The sequence below is a fragment of the Pezoporus flaviventris genome, unplaced genomic scaffold (assembly GCF_033815535.1).
Source record: "Pezoporus flaviventris isolate CSIRO_AGI_PZ_B2104156 unplaced genomic scaffold, CSIRO_AGI_Pfla_v1 ptg000096l, whole genome shotgun sequence".
In the NCBI taxonomy this organism is placed as follows: Eukaryota; Metazoa; Chordata; class Aves; order Psittaciformes; family Psittacidae; genus Pezoporus; species Pezoporus flaviventris.
The window spans coordinates 2,003,548-2,022,910 of NW_026892644.1; the positions used below are offsets into that span (position 1 = coordinate 2,003,548).

Below are 19,363 nucleotides of genomic sequence, written 5' to 3' on the forward strand. Positions count from 1 at the left end.
GTGAAAATCCCGAATCCTTTCAGTGTTTTGTCATTTACTGTAGCATGGAAGAATGTTAAGATACACAGCTCAAGGCAAAGCTTATACATAAATAGAGTAGACAAGGGGCAACTGAATTCCAAATTTGCATGTTGTTGAACTTACATAAACTCTTTACAGCCAATAAACTTTTCTTATGCACAAAGGGAGACTACCAACTAACCACTTGAGTTCAGCAAAGACTCCTCAAATGCATACTTAATTCGAGACTTTTAAAATGTTTCTCAAGCCTCAAGAAATTCTGTTTTGTTCATATTGCAGCCAATCACTGCACACATTAAACATTTATGTTAGTACATGGTAAAATAAATTTAGCCATACACAACTGAGATTGCTGCCTTGGTAAACCAAGTTAATGGCAGCATATCAGAACACACATCTGGCAAGCTACTTTGATCTTTTCAAAGCAGAATATGCAAGGAAAGGCTGCAAGATAAGAAAACAGTTTAACCAAAGCTCTTGGTCAAAGCTCAGTAAAAAGCTATCTAGGCGTATAGATGATATAACATGCAATAAAAAGAAACCATTGAAAATCAGTCTCATGCTCAGGTACTCCAACTGATATATCTACCAAAAGCAACAGAATTTGATGACATAATATGTTTAGAGAGAGAGGTTTCTCATGTTCTTTGCTAAAATGTAACAGATGATAACGTGTGAATTACACTATATCTGCCCATTCCTCAAGAGGAATATGGATCATGAGCACAAAAACATCTGCAAGCTTCTCCATGCAAAATGCGCTTTATATTTTGGACCAGAGGGAAGAAAGGAGACAAGATACCTTTCAAATCAGAAGAAATGTATCACCACAGCAGTGCCTTTATGTTGTTCATTTGTTCTACACTGTCTTTTCTAGATACAGCTTCTTTAGAGCTTAGTTTGCTGTTTCCAAGTCTTTTCATCCTCTCGTCAGTAGCAGCTATTATATACTATTATATACTTAAATACATCGAGAGCAGACTTTTCTGAAATTTATTTGAACTAGATTTGCTTGAAAATCTGTTGTAAATCAGTGGGCTAGGTTCACATGGGGCTATGTATGAGACTAATGTCTGCTTTTGCTAAGAGATGTAAAAATTTGCACAACAGCTGGAATTGTGCGGAAGTACATGCAAACATGTTACTAAAGGAGAGTGTGTGGTTTCTAGAAAATATATGTGTATTCTGCTTGTGACTAGATTTGACACATTCATCTCTGTTGAAGCAAAATACCAAAATACACAAACTACTGGAGCCTGGTTTTCCATGTTAGAACTTAAAGAGCAGTGAAGGACAGGGTCATAAAAATGTTTCCCTTTGTGTATTCAGTCACAGCATTACAGCTATACTCTGAGTGCATATTCAAAGTAAAGTGGGAAGGTAACACTAACTTTGCCTTGCATTCTGTAATAATATTTTTCTAGAGGATATCTGTTATAAAACAAGATCTCCGTTCAAGTGACTGTTTGATCAGCTGCTGAATGATGCGTGTACATGTGCAGAATGATACTATGGGATCAGAGGTTTTGTTGAAACCTGTAATTAAAGCTGTCAGTGCTAGATACGTGAGGCATGATATATTTATTTTTTTTTAATGCATCACTTGCGTAGAATTGCCACTAGACTGCTAGACTAGTTGCTCTAGTCTGCCAGGGCCACGTGCCTTCACATTGGCATTTTCCTTGTGTTAGAGTTTGATGCATTGTTTATGGACCTGTGCACAACAGTTTGACAGAAGTACAGAGCTGAACTTCTTCTGAATTCCGTTACTTCCTTTCTCTTGAGTGGTGTTATTTTTTCATCTTACCATCCTTGTACCACTACTTTCACTCTAACCCTATGTCATTTAGTTGAGTTTGCAGCTGGTTAAAGGATAGTAAAGTTGAAAACATCTCTCAATTATGTTATTGTTTAACATTTGAACTTTAAAATTCAGATCAAAGGGATTCTGAAGTGCATTTTATTTATTGATGTTATGATAGTAATAAAATTCAAATACCTTTTGGTAAGCTATGTTTTTATGTTATTTCTATGACGTAATCCCCCAAATCTTGTTCTTTTATTCCTGTCTTTTTGGTGGGGAAGAAAGGGCTATTGTCTTTGCTGCAGGTATATAGTTCACACTGTTTGACAATAGGGGATTCTAGTAAACTGCTGGAATATACAAAGTAGGCAGAAAATATTGCCACTTTTCCTCTGGGAACTATTTGAACATGCTGCCATCTATATTAACAGTACACTTTGAATTTCTGAATATGCGGTTATATGTAGTGTTCATTTCAAAGCAGAAGCAGCATTTTTCATAAAAGCAACAGCTGTAATTTTAAAAGATGCTGTGGAGATCTATCTAGTTCAGCAGCTAGGCTGTTGAGGTTTTCCACACTTCTTGTGTAGAATTTGACAGCTGTTGGAAGGTTACTTTTAGCCTTATGTGCATTTCATCCTGAAGAAACTCAAATATTTCATTAAAAAATTGTTGTTGAATTGCCCACATAGAAGTTACTCCGGTTCTTTGTTGTTGTTGCATTTGGTTATTGAATTTGGGGGTTTGAATATGGTTGAATTCTTGCTGACAAACGCTGTCATTTGTTTCCAGGTTTACTTAAAATTGATATGTCTTTTTTTTTTTTTATCCCAACAGCTTGATCAAGTTGTCCGTCAGAGAAACCTGCATAGTTTGGAACTTTTCCTCTCATGTGCACAAAAACAGTTAGGTGTTTTATTAAATGAAGAACCAGCCACTACAGAGGAAAACAGAGACTGACATTCTCAGTACTGCTGATACAGTGTGATTGTGAAGTTGCAAATCTCAATACAGCAGATGATGAATACATTCTAATCTTTTGGGATTGTATCATTGATTCAAGATTGATCTGAAACTATGCTTGATAGAAATATTTGTGGATTATATTCTTTATTTATTTATTTTGCTACTATTATTAGATTGCAAATATGGGAAGGAAAAATTCCCTAGAAAAAAAATGGATTTATTTATGACTTTTCTTCCATTATGTTTTCTACTAGCCCATGATTGAAGTTCTAGATAACTGCAGTAATGATGAAACATTTCTGTTTCAAATTTGGCATTGTGTTGATGTAGTTTATCAGCATTTTTGATATTTTAAAAAATGATGAAAAACATTTAACTGACTTGATACAAATACATCTCACTTTCCAAATTATATGCCCAAGTGCAGTTCTTCAGGTGAGCCTGAGGAGCTTCTTATTTCTTCCTAACTTTGATGTATAACAGAAGAATCAGTCCTGAAACGTAAGAGTGTTTGTGGGCACTTCTTTTGTCGTTTATAAACAATTCCAGCTCTAGTAGTAGAAAAGTTTAAAAAGTGCATCTCTTTGGAATAGTTCAAAACATTGCTATAACCAATGCATAATATGTATTTTATTTCTGTTTTACAAAGCTAGTTTGATTCCAAAAGTCATTTTCTCATGAAAGTACGATTAATGTGACTGACCTCAGTTTCAGGAAGAAGATGTATGTAATTATGTGGAGACTGATACTGTACTGCCTCAGTGGAATTTCTGACAGAATAAGAAGTGCAGCTTGCTGACCTGAGATGCCCTTTCTAAAACCACTGAACGAAGCAGAAAAACTCCTCAATGACATTATTGGACTTTGAATCAAGTTTTGTAGGTCTTTCTAGGCTTGCTAATTGCAGCATGGGGGGAAATTTCTGTGCCTACACTCTATTGATTGCAGATTTGGCACCTTAGTTATAAAAGATTTCTGAATGAAATAAGGAAATGTTTGTGCTTAGGAATGTAAATAAACTGAGAATTATATCTCTTATGGTGAGCTTCTGATTCAATGGGAAACTTATGGGCATTTTTAGTGTGGTTCATGTTATTCAGTGGTGTTTGGGTTCTTTTTTGTTTGGCTGGGTTTTTTTGCATCAGCAGTCACTTTTTGTAAATCGCTTTTTTATAACAACAAGGAAACACCAAATGGTTGCGTGTGTATTTGGCAGTATGAAATATGTATTGCAGAGAGTTTTTTTTTTGCATATAAATGTTTTCTGTTCTTCGTCATGAAAACCAAAAGTTTTATCTTCTGTATGCAGAGGTTCACTGAAGAAGTAAATAATGGTTTTAAAAGCTGATGGCCTCACCCTACAAATGGATGAAAATCCAGGCTTCTCTCTGATATTTTTTGGTTGGCTGATAAGTTTCCATTACTTTTGGCAGACCAAAAACTACTTTAGTGCTAATGAGTCAAGTCCTTATTTATTTCACTAAGTCAGTGAAAATTTTGTCATTATCAGCTGCAGCTAAGGTAGCACATATGTCTCAATGGGGCATTGTGGAAAGTAAAGGCAGCGTAAAATGAAATTGATTATCTAATGCTGTCTCACAGTCTATGTCTGATTGTGGAAATGTGGCATGAGCAGATTCCTAGATGAGCTTCATTCTTGTTTTGACTTCTAGGCCTGTACAGTATTCCTTTTTACTGAAGACCTCAAAGTGTTCCTTATCAAATCCAGATCCTTAGGGGTATATCAGCATTCCCCAGCTAAAGAGCTTGTATTCTGACTTGTAACAGTATATAAAAGCACTTTTTGGAGAAGCTTATGATTGGAGTCAGAAAGATTTCACTGGCAAACTGCGGTGTATCTTTCCCATTAGAGCATCACATATTGTTTAATCTCGGCCTTTGAATGTTGTGATTGTTACTGCAGGTATTTTTTTCTAACATTTTGATAGTTTTAGTTCTTTAGTCTGTCTCTCCACCCTGCAAACAAAACTGCAGAATTAGACCACAGACATGCAAGATCAGGTTAGGATCTTGGATTACATTCAAAACTGCCGTGTGTCAGGGGAGAAATTTAGTTATCCAGCAGAAAAAAGACCTATCCAGTATGTAAGCTTTATAACATGCAATAACCTCCACCTTCCCCACATAGCATCCAAAGATCTAAAGCTTAGTTTTATTTTCCATTATTTCTACATAGCAATAGAAGAATACAGTTTGTGGAAATCTGAGAGGAGATGAAGGCAGGGGGAACACAATCTAGCTCCCGGAAGTTTTACTTTTTTTTATTTCTACATACAGACAGAAGAACAATATATGAGAACATGGTCAAGACCTACAGGGTAGAACTTTGTGTGCCTTTTAGGTGTGTAACAATTTTGGCAAGGCTGATGGGAGAAACAAGAATCCTAGAACTAATCTTTATAATCAAAATGCAAGGACTAAAATGTTCAAGCTAGTGAGTCTGCTGTCTAGAACATCGCCAAAGCTCATATAATGCACGTTTTATATATATATATATATATATATATATATATATATATATATATGATTACATACTTATATTGAAAGACAGGGTAACAGTAGATGCATTCTATATAATGTCTTTGTGTATATGTATACACACACATAATATATATGTGTATATATATACACACACATATATGTGTATATGCATGTCTTTTATTGGTGTCAGTCAGGCCCTTTCTATTTTAAAACTTCTACTTGATGGTCTAGAACAGAGAAGAGCAAAACAGTGGGATTTGTAACTAATAGTTTAATAAGTTAATATCAAACATTGTGATATTTTACAGTCCTACACATTTATGCTATATTTCTGTATCTTTCTGTTCTCTCCCTCTCTGCTTCCCTTTTAGAATTCCAGATTAGCTCTGAGACTATGTGTGTACAAGTCATTAACAAAGAAAGAATCAATGGCCACACAATTTTTGTATGTTGTCTATAGTTAAGATATGGGAATATTTGACTTTTTGCTTTGTTCTGAGAATCTCATTGACAAATGTCGCTTGAATTCCTTGAAGCACTGAATTCCTTCACTCCATCATAAGAAGGCAGAACAAAGAAAAGCAGTAGTCATTCCAGAGTCTGAGATTGCATTAGTATTTTTCTGAGATTTTTCTGCATCTTTACGTTGGCTTCTGATCAAAAATTGACTCATGTCCTGTCAGCTCAGTAAATTACTATGTTAATTCCTGACTGTCTAAAACTGTCCATGCAGACATGACCTTAAAGAGCCTAATTCCTGTTCCCACTGAAACTCCTTTATAGCACTTTAGACCCTCCCCTTCCACTCTGTATTTTCTATGTCCACATGATTGAAGTTACGTATTTTCCCACCCTTTGGATGGATGGAATATGTGATAAGGTTCCATCTTGTTTCCTAGCAGGAAACAGCCACCAATAAAAATTGTTCAGCAAGGAGACAGATATACTTTATGCTCACTTTTGGATCATGTATGATACAGTGTCAGTACAGTTATCAGATGCACTTAGTGCAAATGTAAAATGAGCTGAATTGGGGCATACCAAATCTAGCTTCCAGCTAGTTAGCTTTCTTGATGCCAGGTGTGTAGGTGTTAAAGCACAGAGCACAGTATGATCTAACTAGCCATTCACTATCTTCCTGATTACCCAGCTGCATTGCAGCCTACACTGAGCAACCTGAAACAGATAGCTTCCTCTAACTAGTTTAGGTATTGTAAACTCTGTTGCAGGAGTGAGTAACTTCTGGATGAGAGTGTCTTAAATTTTGCATGGCCATTCTGAGTACTGTATAGAAAGATTTTATAACATCTGTGGCATGCATTTATGTGTGGATAATATATGGATTATAAGTGCCAGAGAAGCAGTGTTCTAGAAAATGCTTTTTACATGGGTATAATTTGGACCATTGATTCAATTCAATATGGTTGCAGGAACTAATGAAGCAAATGTTTTCTGTGATCTGCCCAAAAATACTGTTCTAAGGCTTCAGGAATTGATGGCTCATCTCCTAGTATGTCTTAAGCACAGTTTTCTTCATTAATTTTTAAGCCTACATAGAATTAATAACGCTGCTGCTGAATCTGGGTCACATTTGAAAGGCTGAACATCATGGGGAAACCATCCGAATTGCACTCTCTTTGGATCAAGTTTTGTATTTGCCTTTGAAAGTGTATGCTTCGTTAGCTAAAGGAAAGCCCTGAGGTGTGTAGACTTCTCACTGTAGACGTTACCTAAGCAGTTCACTCGCCATGGTGATGTCGTAGCTAACAATACCCTCACCAGGGCTCCCTTATGCATGGAGCAAAAAGTCAGTCTTGTTTTATGCCATTTGCCATGTGGTAGGTTATAGTGTTCACATTTCTGTGTGAGCATTGCTATTGTTACATTATAAAGACCTATAGTAATATTCTGAAAGTGGGGAGAGGTAACTGTAGGTGCTAGTGATAACATAGTATTTAGCAACACAAAATAAAAATTATATTTTCTTATTGATCTTCTTTATTGTACAGTGTGTATTTTAAACTTGTTCTATCACCTTTCAGTGATACAACATTCCTATGATTATTATTATTGCTGTTATTATCCTCATCATCGATGATAATAATAATAATATCCTGTGATAGAGGTGGTATCAGTATTTTATCCATGGTTTATAAACCGTATAATTATAATAATTTTAATACGCATCAGAGATTCTCATTTGTTTACATTCTCTGTAACTCTTCACATTTCAGACTTACTGACAAAACCAGCACTTTTTAGGTGCTTTCCATTGTCCAGCATGGATAATACAATGCACAAAGTATTATTGGATAAACAGAGCATTCCGCTTTTCTTCAGATGACATTTTTAAACAGTTTGACAGTGAACATTAGTAAAAATAATGAGATTTTCATTAATACACATATCCTAAAGATACAGTTAACAACAAAATGCTACAAATTTATCTTTCTCTGTTTTTTTGCAGGTTTGGTAATAAATCCATATCAATAGGTATAGATCACCATCAGATGGCAAGCCATTGACATTCATTTTCTTTCTGGAATTTAAAATATTTTGGCTTCTCACAAAAGCCAAAGGGATTTGCACCTCTCTGAGTTTAAAAAGAAGCTTGTCTTAACTGATCCCCTCTACAGTGTAACAGTAGGAGGCCCCTTAGCCAAGAGAGAAACAGAATAGTTTTTGCTGAGTGAACTTTGAAGGACATTTCCGTTCTTGTACTTTTACCAAATTAGGGCGTCAGTTAAGACTTCATGTTGGTCTTACTACATAAATTCTCTGAAAAGTGTCTGGTCATGATGATACAGGGCCAGTCTCTATTTTTGTGGCAATAATTTCAAAAATTCCATTACTTAAACATCCTGCTCTTTTATTGTGACCATAGACTATGCATTTAAAGAGGGATTGTGAAGCTCTGGCTTCCAGGAAGCCATCAGGAATTCTGCTGTTGGCTCTTTCCAACTGAAAATTTCATCTTTCCTCTCATTTTTTGTAATTGCAACTACAAGGAATGTAAAGCACACAGCTTTATATGGTTCTGGAAATGTGCTGAGAAATTATTTCAAGAGCAGATTCCAGACATAATGTCAGCATTTTTTCTGTTCATGGTGTGGTGGGCAAGGGGGATAAGCTGTTGGCTAAAACGTTGGTGAGGGGACATGTGGGCCTTCTTATTGTTATATTACTGCTAAGAATGTATTTTCATATTCTCATCAAATAAGTTGCTTCTCCCTTAGCACATCAGAACTAATAGTGATTTATTGTTATTCTCTACTGAAATAACTAGAAAAAACACATTCAGTTATATATTAAAAAATAATAACTGTCATAAAGATATTAATCAGTCCATTTTAGTATGAAGTTTGACAGTAACAGAAATATGAAGGTAAATGTAAAGTACTGCTATTTGTTGTATATCCCTTTGACTAATAGTTTTACTTGACAAAGAAAATGGGGTCATCATGAAATGCTCTATCTCCTGCAAATTCAACTGACTGATGAAGCTCACAGCTGGATAGTATTTTCATAAAAAGATGGATGAATCTTAATAGCTTGTCAAGGTTAAAGAGTCATACAAATGAAAGCGTCTTCTGGGGGTTTTATGGATTATTGTTAGAATGAATCAAAATCTGTCCCAGAGTGTCAGTGGCCAAGGATTTCAGCAGTTGCTGAAATGTACAACAGAAATGTACTTGGTCTGAAACAAAAACATTGACATTGGGAAGCATAGTTATTTCAGAAAACTGCCCATATACAATTTTCCAACTCTGTGTCTGTAAGGGTTTTTCACATGTTTCTTGCCCTAGGGAAAGGGGAACATTCTTAAACATTTACAAGTATGATGGTGGAAAAAAAAAGGAGTTGTAAGCTAAGTGGAATTTATTTTCTCCATACCCTGTTGGTAGTGAGGGCAAGGTTGTTTGAAAGAACAAGATCTTTAGATGCAGGAAACCCAAAATAATAATATTATGGTTTATAAATTGAGAAGGTCTTTGTGACAAGGAAGAGATAAAGAGGTGCTCTTTTATAATGTGAACTTTTTGGTATATTAAAGAGTAAGAAAAGATGTGATTTCTCAGAATAAAGAGGTGTGACAGGTTCAAATGGAAAGTGCAGACAGGAGCTTCTGAATCATTTAGAAAGTACTCATCTGAACCTACAAACTTTTCAGATGTAAACAGAAAGCAAGTCAAGAAAAAAGAATGGTGAAGATTCACATATTACCTATGAAGTTTAATGAGAAATTGGTTTCACAGCTCAGAACATCTTAAGCTTAACAGTGGTTCCTGTCAGGACCTAGACAATTTAACCAGGAGGTCTCATCTCTCAGAAAATGCCACTACATGCGAATCTATACTTCAAAATGATATCAAAATAAAATAACTTTATGCTTTTTAAAGCTTAAAAGCATTGCAAGGCTGACATGTTGAGACCCAAATACATTAGTCTCACAGATGTCAATAAAAATTCCTGGCCATGATGGACAGAATGTTTTGAGAGCTTCTCTGGAGAGAAGCTGGAGGTACTACTGTATCAGGATGATGAACATATTCTTGCTTGATTGTTGCAAGAATATTAAAAACAAACTTATATGCACAATGGAGAAGTCTTTAAATGTCTGCCAAATAAAACAGAAAGGGATCCAGGTCTTTTGTTTAAAGATAATATATCACCTATTCATCTTCTTAGGAATAAGAAATGTGTTCAGGTCTCGGACAAAATACTTTTTAATGTGCAGAGTTTGTAAAAAAATTCCTATTAGCTCAAGATAGCAGTGGAGAAGGTCTACAGAAGACTGGTAGTTATACAGTTCATGAATTACAAGACCACCCAGAAGAATACAATAACTACAAGCAGGATCAACATCAAATTGCACTGTTTGATTATAGAAAGGTTTGGGTTGGAAGGGTCCTTAAAGCTCATCTAGTTCCAACTCCCTGCCAGGGGCAGCGACACCTTTCACTAGACCAGGTTGCTCCAAGGCCCGTCCAACCTGGCCTTGAACATTGCCAAGGAAGGGGCAGCTACAGCTTCTCTGGTCAGCCTGTTCCAGTGTTTCACCACCCTCATGGTAAAGAACTTCAAATATCTAACCTAAATCTCCCCTCTCAGTTTAAAGTTTAAAGCCATTCTGCTTTTCCTATCCTACATGGCCTTATAAAAAGTCCCTCCAGCCTTTTTGTAGGCCCCCTTAAGCTGTTCTAAGGTCTCTCCAGAACCTTGTCTTCTCCAGGCTGAAAAAGCCCAACTCTCTCAACCTGTCTCCACAGGAGAGGTGCTCCAGCCCTCTGGTCATCTTTGTGGCCCTTCTCTGAACTCTCTCGAGCAGATCCATAAATATTATAGTCATATGTGCATGCACAGTTTTCAAGCTAATTTTTCTTCAACATACTCTATAAAGAACAAGTGAGTTGAAGATGGGGGTGACAAGGTCATCCTCCACTGTATTTAAGAAGGATTCACATGGATAGTTGACTGCTTTATCGCATGTCGGGGCCAAATGTTAATACCTGTTCCAGTGCACAATCATCCAAAAGTGCATGCTGTTTTCACAAAGTAATCACACAGCACAACTGTGTGGAACAATTAGATGTTTTAGTATTTTTATTGCCTGTGCTTCAATCAAAAAAATCAGTAAGTGGATTAAAGTCTTTCACGTGCCTTGTCTACTGCTGGTGTTGTGAATAATTTAATTACAGCTGCCTCCAGAACAAAGCTCCGAAATGTCAATTAACGAGTTAAAAAATGTTTTCTACATTATGCTTTCTAAACTTTCTGTTGTGGAGCCCAGTGAAACGCATAATATTTTTCTTTAAAGAAGACAAAACTGGGGTGCCAATTTGCTTGATTTTATTAATTAGGCTTCTTGGTCAGTGATGGTTTTTATAGTGCTCTGAAAAATACTTATTATTATGAAAATCAAACCAAAACAGAGGTTTTCTTTGCTGACTTGCAAGTCAAAGTTTGCTAGTGGATTTTAGTCCTGCTGTCAATCAACAGGGCCAGGATTTTGCTCATTGTTACTAATGTCTTGCCTTCTTGACAATGGAGCTTTGGGTGAAAATCAACTATACTGCATTTTAAAAAGGATTTTCTGATAAGGAAAAAGACTGAAAAGCATTCCAGCCTTGAGTCCAGCTGAGAATGTGGTCCTTCCATCTTCAAAGTTGTCAACCTGCCAATTTCTGTCACCAGATTTGTCAGCCTACTCAAAATTTGCAAGAACTCCCTTACTTACATGGACTATAATGTGTTCTGAGTCTTAGAGGGAAATGTTTTATCACCCCTGCACAGTGACAATTCATCTTATACTCAGCAGTGGCTCCTGACATGCTGTGCTACTGTATTGGCCTTTTAATGCTGAATTTTACTTTGCTGCCTGTTGTGCATTATATTAAAGGCACTACAGATATTACACTGAAAGGGAACAGACTGTATGGAAAGATCTTGAGTTTTATTTTCGGTTTCATAAGCGAAAATTGCTGATATGTTTTTGCACATATTTTTTGATATTTTTTTTTTGGCTGATGAGACAGAATTACTCATAAAACTGGTTTTCATCCTCCTTCTAAATTTAGAGATTTTTTTAATTTCAAAGGCAACTTTGATTATCTCTAGAGCATGTGAAATAAGTTCATGTTAAAAAGAGCAAGGTCCAGACAGAGGAGATCGTGAAGTAGTCTCATTCCTTTTGCTGTGGAAGTCCCAAGGATCAATTTTATCCTGAGCTATAAAAGTAAGTAAATTAAGGGCCTTTGCTCACCTTTGCATAAGCAGGTATAATGCAATCCCTATATAACCCAGTTCCCCTCCCTTCACACTTTCCCATGCATATTGTTCCAGATTCCTATAAACAAGGAGCAGAATGCTAAATATTAGTTGCTGTCATCACTACCAAATTTTGGTCACTTTTTTCTGTTAGCATATCTTGCAGAAACAGCATTATGTATCATTCAGCTTTAGGTTTAGCTGTGGTAGAGGTGATGTATGCAGTTCTTTTGCCATATTTGAGGATCTGACTACTTTCTACCCTTGTGTTTGCCTCATTAAATGACCAGGAAGATAGTGCGCCAACATGTATGTGCTGGACAATGCTATAAAATCCTAAATAGTCAAACTTTATTATCAAATATTCCAAGATCTCCAGATATTTTTAAAAGACATGGAGTGGCTTTTAGTCATTTTAATAATAAATTATTGTGCTTTTATAGTGTGCCTTACAGTTTTGAACTCCTTAATAGTCAAGCCTTCCCCTGAAACTGCAAGTGCTAGGAAACCTTTTTTCCCCTTTATGAGATCTATTTATTGAATCCCAGGAGGTAAAATGTTAAGGAAAATAACAAATAACTACATAACCCAAATGATCTCTTAACTTAGCTCTTTTTGTCTATGACTGGACTCGTGGGTCTTAGTATGAGGATTCTGAGACAGGAGTATCCCCCAGATAAGGAGCATTTGGCCTTTCATTGTACAAGACTTCTGCACGCAGGGAGCTACAAGAATAATGAGTCAACACCAGCTAGCACACTTGGTTTTGATTTCTCTTTATTTGTTGCTATAAAAGAATTGTACCTTCTCAGTTTGTACCCAGTGGAGAGAGTGATAAGGAATTTAAACACTTCCCTGAAAAACTTTCTTGCATAAGGTTCAAAGTATCTTGCAATGTAAATCTAAACCCTTGTCTTAGGATGCTGGGTTATTGTTATAACGAAGGTGGTGAAACATTGACGCAGGTTGCCCAGAGAGGTGGTAGGTGCTCTATCCCTGGAAAGATTCAAGGTCAAGCTGAGCAACCTGATCTACTTGAAGGTGCCCCTGCTAGATGAGTTTTAAAGATCCCTTCTAACCTAAACCATTCCGTGATTCTATGACTCTAAATGCTATATATTTTGTGATAAAATCACCAGGGGAGCAGCTATGGCAATGATGGGTTAGTGGTTGACCTGAAGGAGGGTGTCACACTTCTGCCCTGCTTTTTCCATCCCATTGTTAACCTCCATTACATGGTCAGAACTTTGCTTGTCCCTCAAGGTAAAGGTCTGTGGTTAGTTCTCAGGCTGGCTTTAAACTAATGCTGTCTTCATCTGTGATCTCACAATCTTCTGTTACTAACAAAAAAACTTAAACATCATGCCATTATATGGGGTTGCCCTACATTATGTAACCTTGAAACTCTTAAACATTCTTTTATTTAGATTATTTGGAAGAAAAGGGATTGCCCTCCTTCCTTGAACAAATGTCACTCCTTTAGGATATTCTAGAAAACAGAGTGTAAAAAACATTGTGTAAAAAATTATCAATCCTAATGTAATCTGAGTTGGTAGACTGCTTCTGATGTAGTTACCAGATCTGTAACCTCTGCGTTTAAAGAGAGCATAATCCTCACTAGCTTTTGTTGACAGTCTGCCACAAATGTGAAGAAAATTACACAGACCCTGAATTAATCAATCCCACATTATTTGGCTTATTACATACCAAACTGAGAGGCTGCTGGGCACCTTGGATACAGATAAGGCAAAAATGTGGAAACCAACAACTACTCCATGTGTCAAATTTCTGTCAATGGTCCTGTTTACAGGGAAATTTCTTCACATTAGGCAATCCAAGTCTTACCTCATTCTGATACACAATAAAACACGATAAAATGTGCAGAGCTGATACATTCAAAACATACATTTGCATCACCTGTGACTTAAAGCTCAGCAATTGTGTTTTAAATATGGTTGCCAACAAGTAGAGGAGTGCTTGGTAGTGCTTAGGAAAATTGATTACCGTGTGGGTATAGCTAAACTAAGCTTAAAGCTAAAGAACATAAAACTGGCTAACCACAGGTTCTTAGTAGAGATAGACATTTTCTAAGTATATTGGGTCCTCATTGAAGTTCATTAGACCAAAGACAATGCAATGAACTTTGACACATCAATGGACTTTCACACTTTCTCTCAGTTGACTGGAAAACTAGTAGGAAATTGCTGGTTCTCATTGTTCAAATGACCAAAAGGCAGCTTGTGTCTGGGAATGGAAAAAGGGAAAATCTGAGGAATAATGATCCATCAGCATTGTAAGACGTTCTCATTTAATACTGTAAATAAATCATGGTTTAATACTGGAATAAGACTGAGTTAATAATATAAAGTATGAGGGTGTCTTTTCCCCAACCTTACGATGTTTGACATGTAAGACATTGCAAACTAATGAATGGCCATGCTGTAGTCTTTCTCACTGTCATGTCAAAAAGCTCTGTTGCAATGCATTTCCCAAGGGAAGCAGTGTTGCAGAGAGCAGAAGGAAGGCAGTGCAAATAGTTCATCATCATTAGCGATCTTACAGGGACATTAAAAGAAATCTGGATAAACTTGCTAAGAACAATCAGGCTTTCAGTGTCTCTTGGGAAAGGCCTGCCTTCACCACTTCCAGATCAGACCATGGACCAACCAGAAAGTAGCATTAAGCAGAAAAGAGAAATTAAGAGAATCCAAGAAAAAAATCTGCCTAGACAAAGACAATCCAAGACCGAACAAAAGGCACAAAGGCCAAAACTGCAAAAAATGTGAAATAAAAATAGCAAGGTCAGACAGTTGTAGCCAAGATAAGAAACATGCTGCCAGGCTTCCAAAAACAAAAGCAAGAAAAAAGCCCTTGATACTTTGCAATTTTCTAAATTCTCCTTAGTTTGTTTAATAACATTCAGAGAAACAGATCAGTGAATCCACCTGCAGGAAACACAGCTGGTGATTCAGAAAAAAACCCAAAACAGTGAACTTCCAGACATGGGAACTTAGGGCTTTGTAATAATAAAATAGCAACTGCAAACTGTATTGGGTGGTAGGTGCCTCGTGGAAAGCCAGTATGAAGCTCCCACAGGTCTTTCCTCATCTGACAACGTCGTCGCATTGTCAGCAAGATAAGAACAGGAAAAAAAGGGAGAAAGACCATAGTCTAGAGGACACCACTTTGCCAGTGGTGAGGAGAGACTGCTCTCAGTACAGAGGAAGTCCTTCCCTCCTAAGCATGAATTTCCTTATGAGCATCCTGGCTGTGCAAGAGAATGGCAAACAGAAATTTGAGTGATCTCAGCTAGCACTGAGATACTCCAACCTGAAGGTTAGAGGACAGGATGAGGGAAGATAAATAAGCGAGTAGGAAAGCAGCTGATGAGAGAGAAATGAGTAGCATGGGAGCCGACACCAGAGAAGTCAGCAAAGCAGGGACCAAAGTAAACACAAGGGTGCAAGGGTGCGATAATGAAGATCACAGACAGAGAAATCTGACTGAGCAATAGTGAAAAGAATGAAAATGGTCCTCAGTGAGAGAAAGTAGAAACAAATAGTGACCACTCAGATGCAGAACTAGGGTTGGTGCAGGAGCAGGGAGGCAGGGGACCAGGAGAGGAGGATGAACTTCTGTTTAATATTTGCTTCCACACACGCACTATCAAAGTTGGAGAGTGGTGCTGAAAGAGATTTAAATAGAGTTCATTTCCTGAGCTTGTAATGAGTCCACGCACTTTGGGTTTGGCTGATTTTTATTCCATTTTTTGTTTCTTTTTTCTTTTTTTTTTTCTTTTTTCCACAGGAGGAAGTAATAACATTTTCAAAAAGACTGTAGCTCTGATCAAAATCAGTTTTAAGATTCTAGTTTGGGAATGACAGGATCAAATTCTCACAAGCCCTCTCAGGAGATTATGGCCCAGCAAAGATTAAGATATTTCTGCTGTCTTGATCCAAATCCAGAAATTTTGTCCACTTCTGAGTCTGCTTTCCAATGACTGCTGCTAAGGTGTATTTTAATCAGAAGATCAGACTCCAAGCAGTTGTTTTTCTCTCTCCTTTGTCCTCTTCTCTCCTCCCATGTCCTAACCCCTACCACTTGCCAAAATTTCACTCCCTCCTGTCTCTACCTTGCTGCCAAAAAAAAAGGAAAACAAAGACCTCACAGCTCACCCTCCTTTTTTTTAATAGGATCAGATTTTGAGGCTTTGGGTTTGACTCATGCCTATATGAGGTAAAAAACACTCAGCTTTTTTTTTTTCCCCAGTCTTAAAGCCTGATGTTGCTTTGGGTTTGTGGTAAAAAGGAGCTGAATGTCCTCGTGTATTCCCAATAACAAACACTTTCTTTTTTATTTTCTTTTTCTTTTGCATTTATTTTTTTGCCTCGATTCTGCAGAATCACACAGCGTACTGGGCTAGATTGATAGCTAGTCTTAAGCCAACATGGGTTTTTTCCTATGTTCTTAAGTGTTCCTCTGACTTCTGTTTCCTGATGTGTTTTTGGATTGCTATGGTACGATGTTGTCAAGCAGAAATATAATTGTCTGAATTTTTCTCATCTCCTGTCAAAATACTTCACAAGGTGCCCCTCAACTTTAGAGGCAGGAAGCACAAATACACACACACACACACACACACACACACAGAGATACACACTCATCTGTCACCAATGTTGTCACATTGAGCTAATCGAGCTGTTCATTTCAGAAGCTGTAGTTGAAGGCAGAGGAGGAGTTTTGCAAATCAAAGCTTGACTGCAGAGTGGCTTCAGCAGTGACTCACTGAGTAGTCACTGTAAACAAATTAATTTGTGCCTCAGTTTACTGCGCTGTAAAAACTGCGTTATTGAAGTGTTTAGAAGAAGCTGAAACAGTATTCGAAGAACATCCTGAAGTGCTTTCTAATTCAGGTGACTATTGATAAGTTTCGTTTTGACTGTATCTCCCCTGAGAAATAAACATATTAGCATTTGGAAAGCTGCCATTCCAGGCAGCCATGCACTCAGAACATTCCTCCTTCACCACCGTCTCTGTTTGTTTGTAAGGGACTTTTTGGTTGTTGTCTTTACACTGGAAAATTTGAAACACAAAACAAGCATGAAGCAAAAAATGTGTTAATGAATGCTAAGAAAGGTAAGAGTGTTAGAATCTTTTTTATGAAACAATTCATCCACCAAAAAATCTGTGCCTTCTTTATATAGGGAAAGGTAAAAAGCAAGGAGTTGGGGGGGGGGGGGGGGGGGGCAGCTGGGGAGGTTGTATATGGATGTAATGATTAAATGTTAGCTTTCTGTCTTCTTTTTTGGCCTGCTAGGAGCTATGTACCATGGTGATACATAAATAAGAAGTGACCAATTATTCATGTGAAAAGAGGTTTCACAAATCACAGGAAAACAGTAAATTATGTGGAAAAGCACATTTCACACTCTTTTTAGGATATAATTATGACAACATAGAATCACTATAACAATACACATTCTTGTAAATAAGATTTGGGAGTGGGTGGGAGAAGGGGTTCTGATAGTATTGGACTGATTTGCAACAAAGTGTTTCTTCTCTTTTTGAGAAGCAAAAAAACCTACTTTAGCTGCCTGCTCCTGTATGGCTCATTGAAGTGTGTGCCAAGTGTGTAAACGAAACCCTGCCAGAACTGGCAAGCCTGCAGAAGGTCAAGCCCTGAAATGCGTGTTGTTTGTTAGCAGAAGCTCTAGCAGAACACCAAGGGTGCAGTGCCACCAGTTAACTGGAGGTGAAATAGCTTTTTAAGCAATACAGCATCTTTGTCCACAGGACTGCATTTTTTCTTCTTTGGTGGTACATTGTAAGGGAGGAGTTTTTCCAAGTCCAGAGGAATCTACTCCTATTAGACAACTTGCATTGCATGAGTTGTTCCTTGCTTGAAGGACTTAAGTTCCAACCTCCTGCACTGGAAATCCACTGGCATAAACACCCTCCCACACCTTTGGCCTGATCTTGCAATTGGCTTTACCCGAGAACAGAGATGTGCTGAAGTACAGTCCGTTTAACTTCACTCAGTCTAAGATGGCACGTATATCTGCTAGCTTCAGAGGAGGCAGTAGGGCTGGCAAATAGCTTTTAGGTAGCAAGTAAACATTTTTTTTCCTTCTGCTTTTAATGAAATCACATCCATTAAAATCCATATTTGCCTTCACTGCCCAGGGCTGCTTGACTTCATGATCCATTACAGAAACCCATTATCTATTCCATTTCATGAACATATAGCTAGTAGCAGCAGGTAGCCTCACCAAATTGTGCAGCATCTCCAGCAGCATCAGAGCTGTTTGGTTCTCGGGTACTTTGCTGGTTTAGTGTTGTGCTATCCACAGGGATTGCTGTGCCTGCCTAAAACACTCTGTTACAGAACGCAGTGTCTGAGGAGTGTTATTTATTTGCCACTTGGAAAGCCAAGCAGCAAATCTGAGTTTGTGATTCTGAAGGTGTCACTCCACTGACTTGTTGACGAAAAACATACCCCACTGCAAAGGCTTAAATAATACCTTTATATTAACACCTAAAATATGCAAGCATGAGGTCAGAATGGACATGGAATATATAAGAATTGAATCCTACCACTTGACATAAAAAAGGAAAGAGAAAAGGAATTATTTTAGTCTTAAATCAGCATGTCATGAGTTAGAACGTTTCTGGATCTGGGAGCTCCTCCCAGTGGAAAAATCATGTGTAGAGATGAAGGCACAGGGAACTACATGTAGACAGGATAACTGGAAAGCATCTAAAATACATGGGTTCTACTTTCAGAAGCTGCATTTTTTTTCTTATTCTCTGTGCATTAGATGGCCAGCCATGATTTTGAACAGAGGAGATGAAGTTCCTCCTATCAAAAGAAATTGCGAGTTCTAATTGATTTTGGTTTATAGCAGGTTTGCCCAGGATGAAATAATTGCACAGAGTGTTACTGATTAGACTAAAGAACCAGCCCTGTGACATGACCTCCTTTGAGCTGAGAGTGGGTAATGAAGAGTGAGAGGAAGGGCTGGCTGAAAACACTCCTCTCATCAGTGGTGGTGGCCATTATGTCGTGTCACAAGTAGCATAAAATAGAGCCAAGATGCCCAGCAGTCCCTACTTTACTTTTTGTTCTTTATCACCACTCATCAGGTGCCATGTCACATTTAGTATTTTCCATGTGCTTTCAGCCAATATGGTCTGGTACCGCTCAGCAGCAGAGACCTGTTGATTCTGGACTGCTAACTACTACTGGCTGGCACACCAAACTGCAGGGTGACTTAACTGTGGTGGAAGACAGACAGAATTGTT

The 19,363-nt window shown here is 37.6% G+C and overlaps 1 protein-coding gene across 4 annotated transcripts in view; it reads left to right on the forward strand.

Annotated features, from left to right (window-relative positions):
• CCDC91 (coiled-coil domain containing 91) overlaps nucleotides 1-3,822 on the forward strand; it is a 119,502-nt gene extending 115,680 nt beyond the window's left edge. For all 4 annotated transcript variants that reach the window (XM_061476469.1, XM_061476473.1, XM_061476471.1 and 1 more), the window contains one exon: nucleotides 2,663-3,822. In XM_061476469.1, coding sequence (XP_061332453.1) covers nucleotides 2,663-2,785 — 123 coding nt within the window. In that variant the 3' untranslated portion in view covers nucleotides 2,786-3,822. The remainder of the gene's footprint in view (nucleotides 1-2,662) is intronic.
• The last annotated feature ends 15,541 nt before the right edge of the window (nucleotides 3,823-19,363 follow it).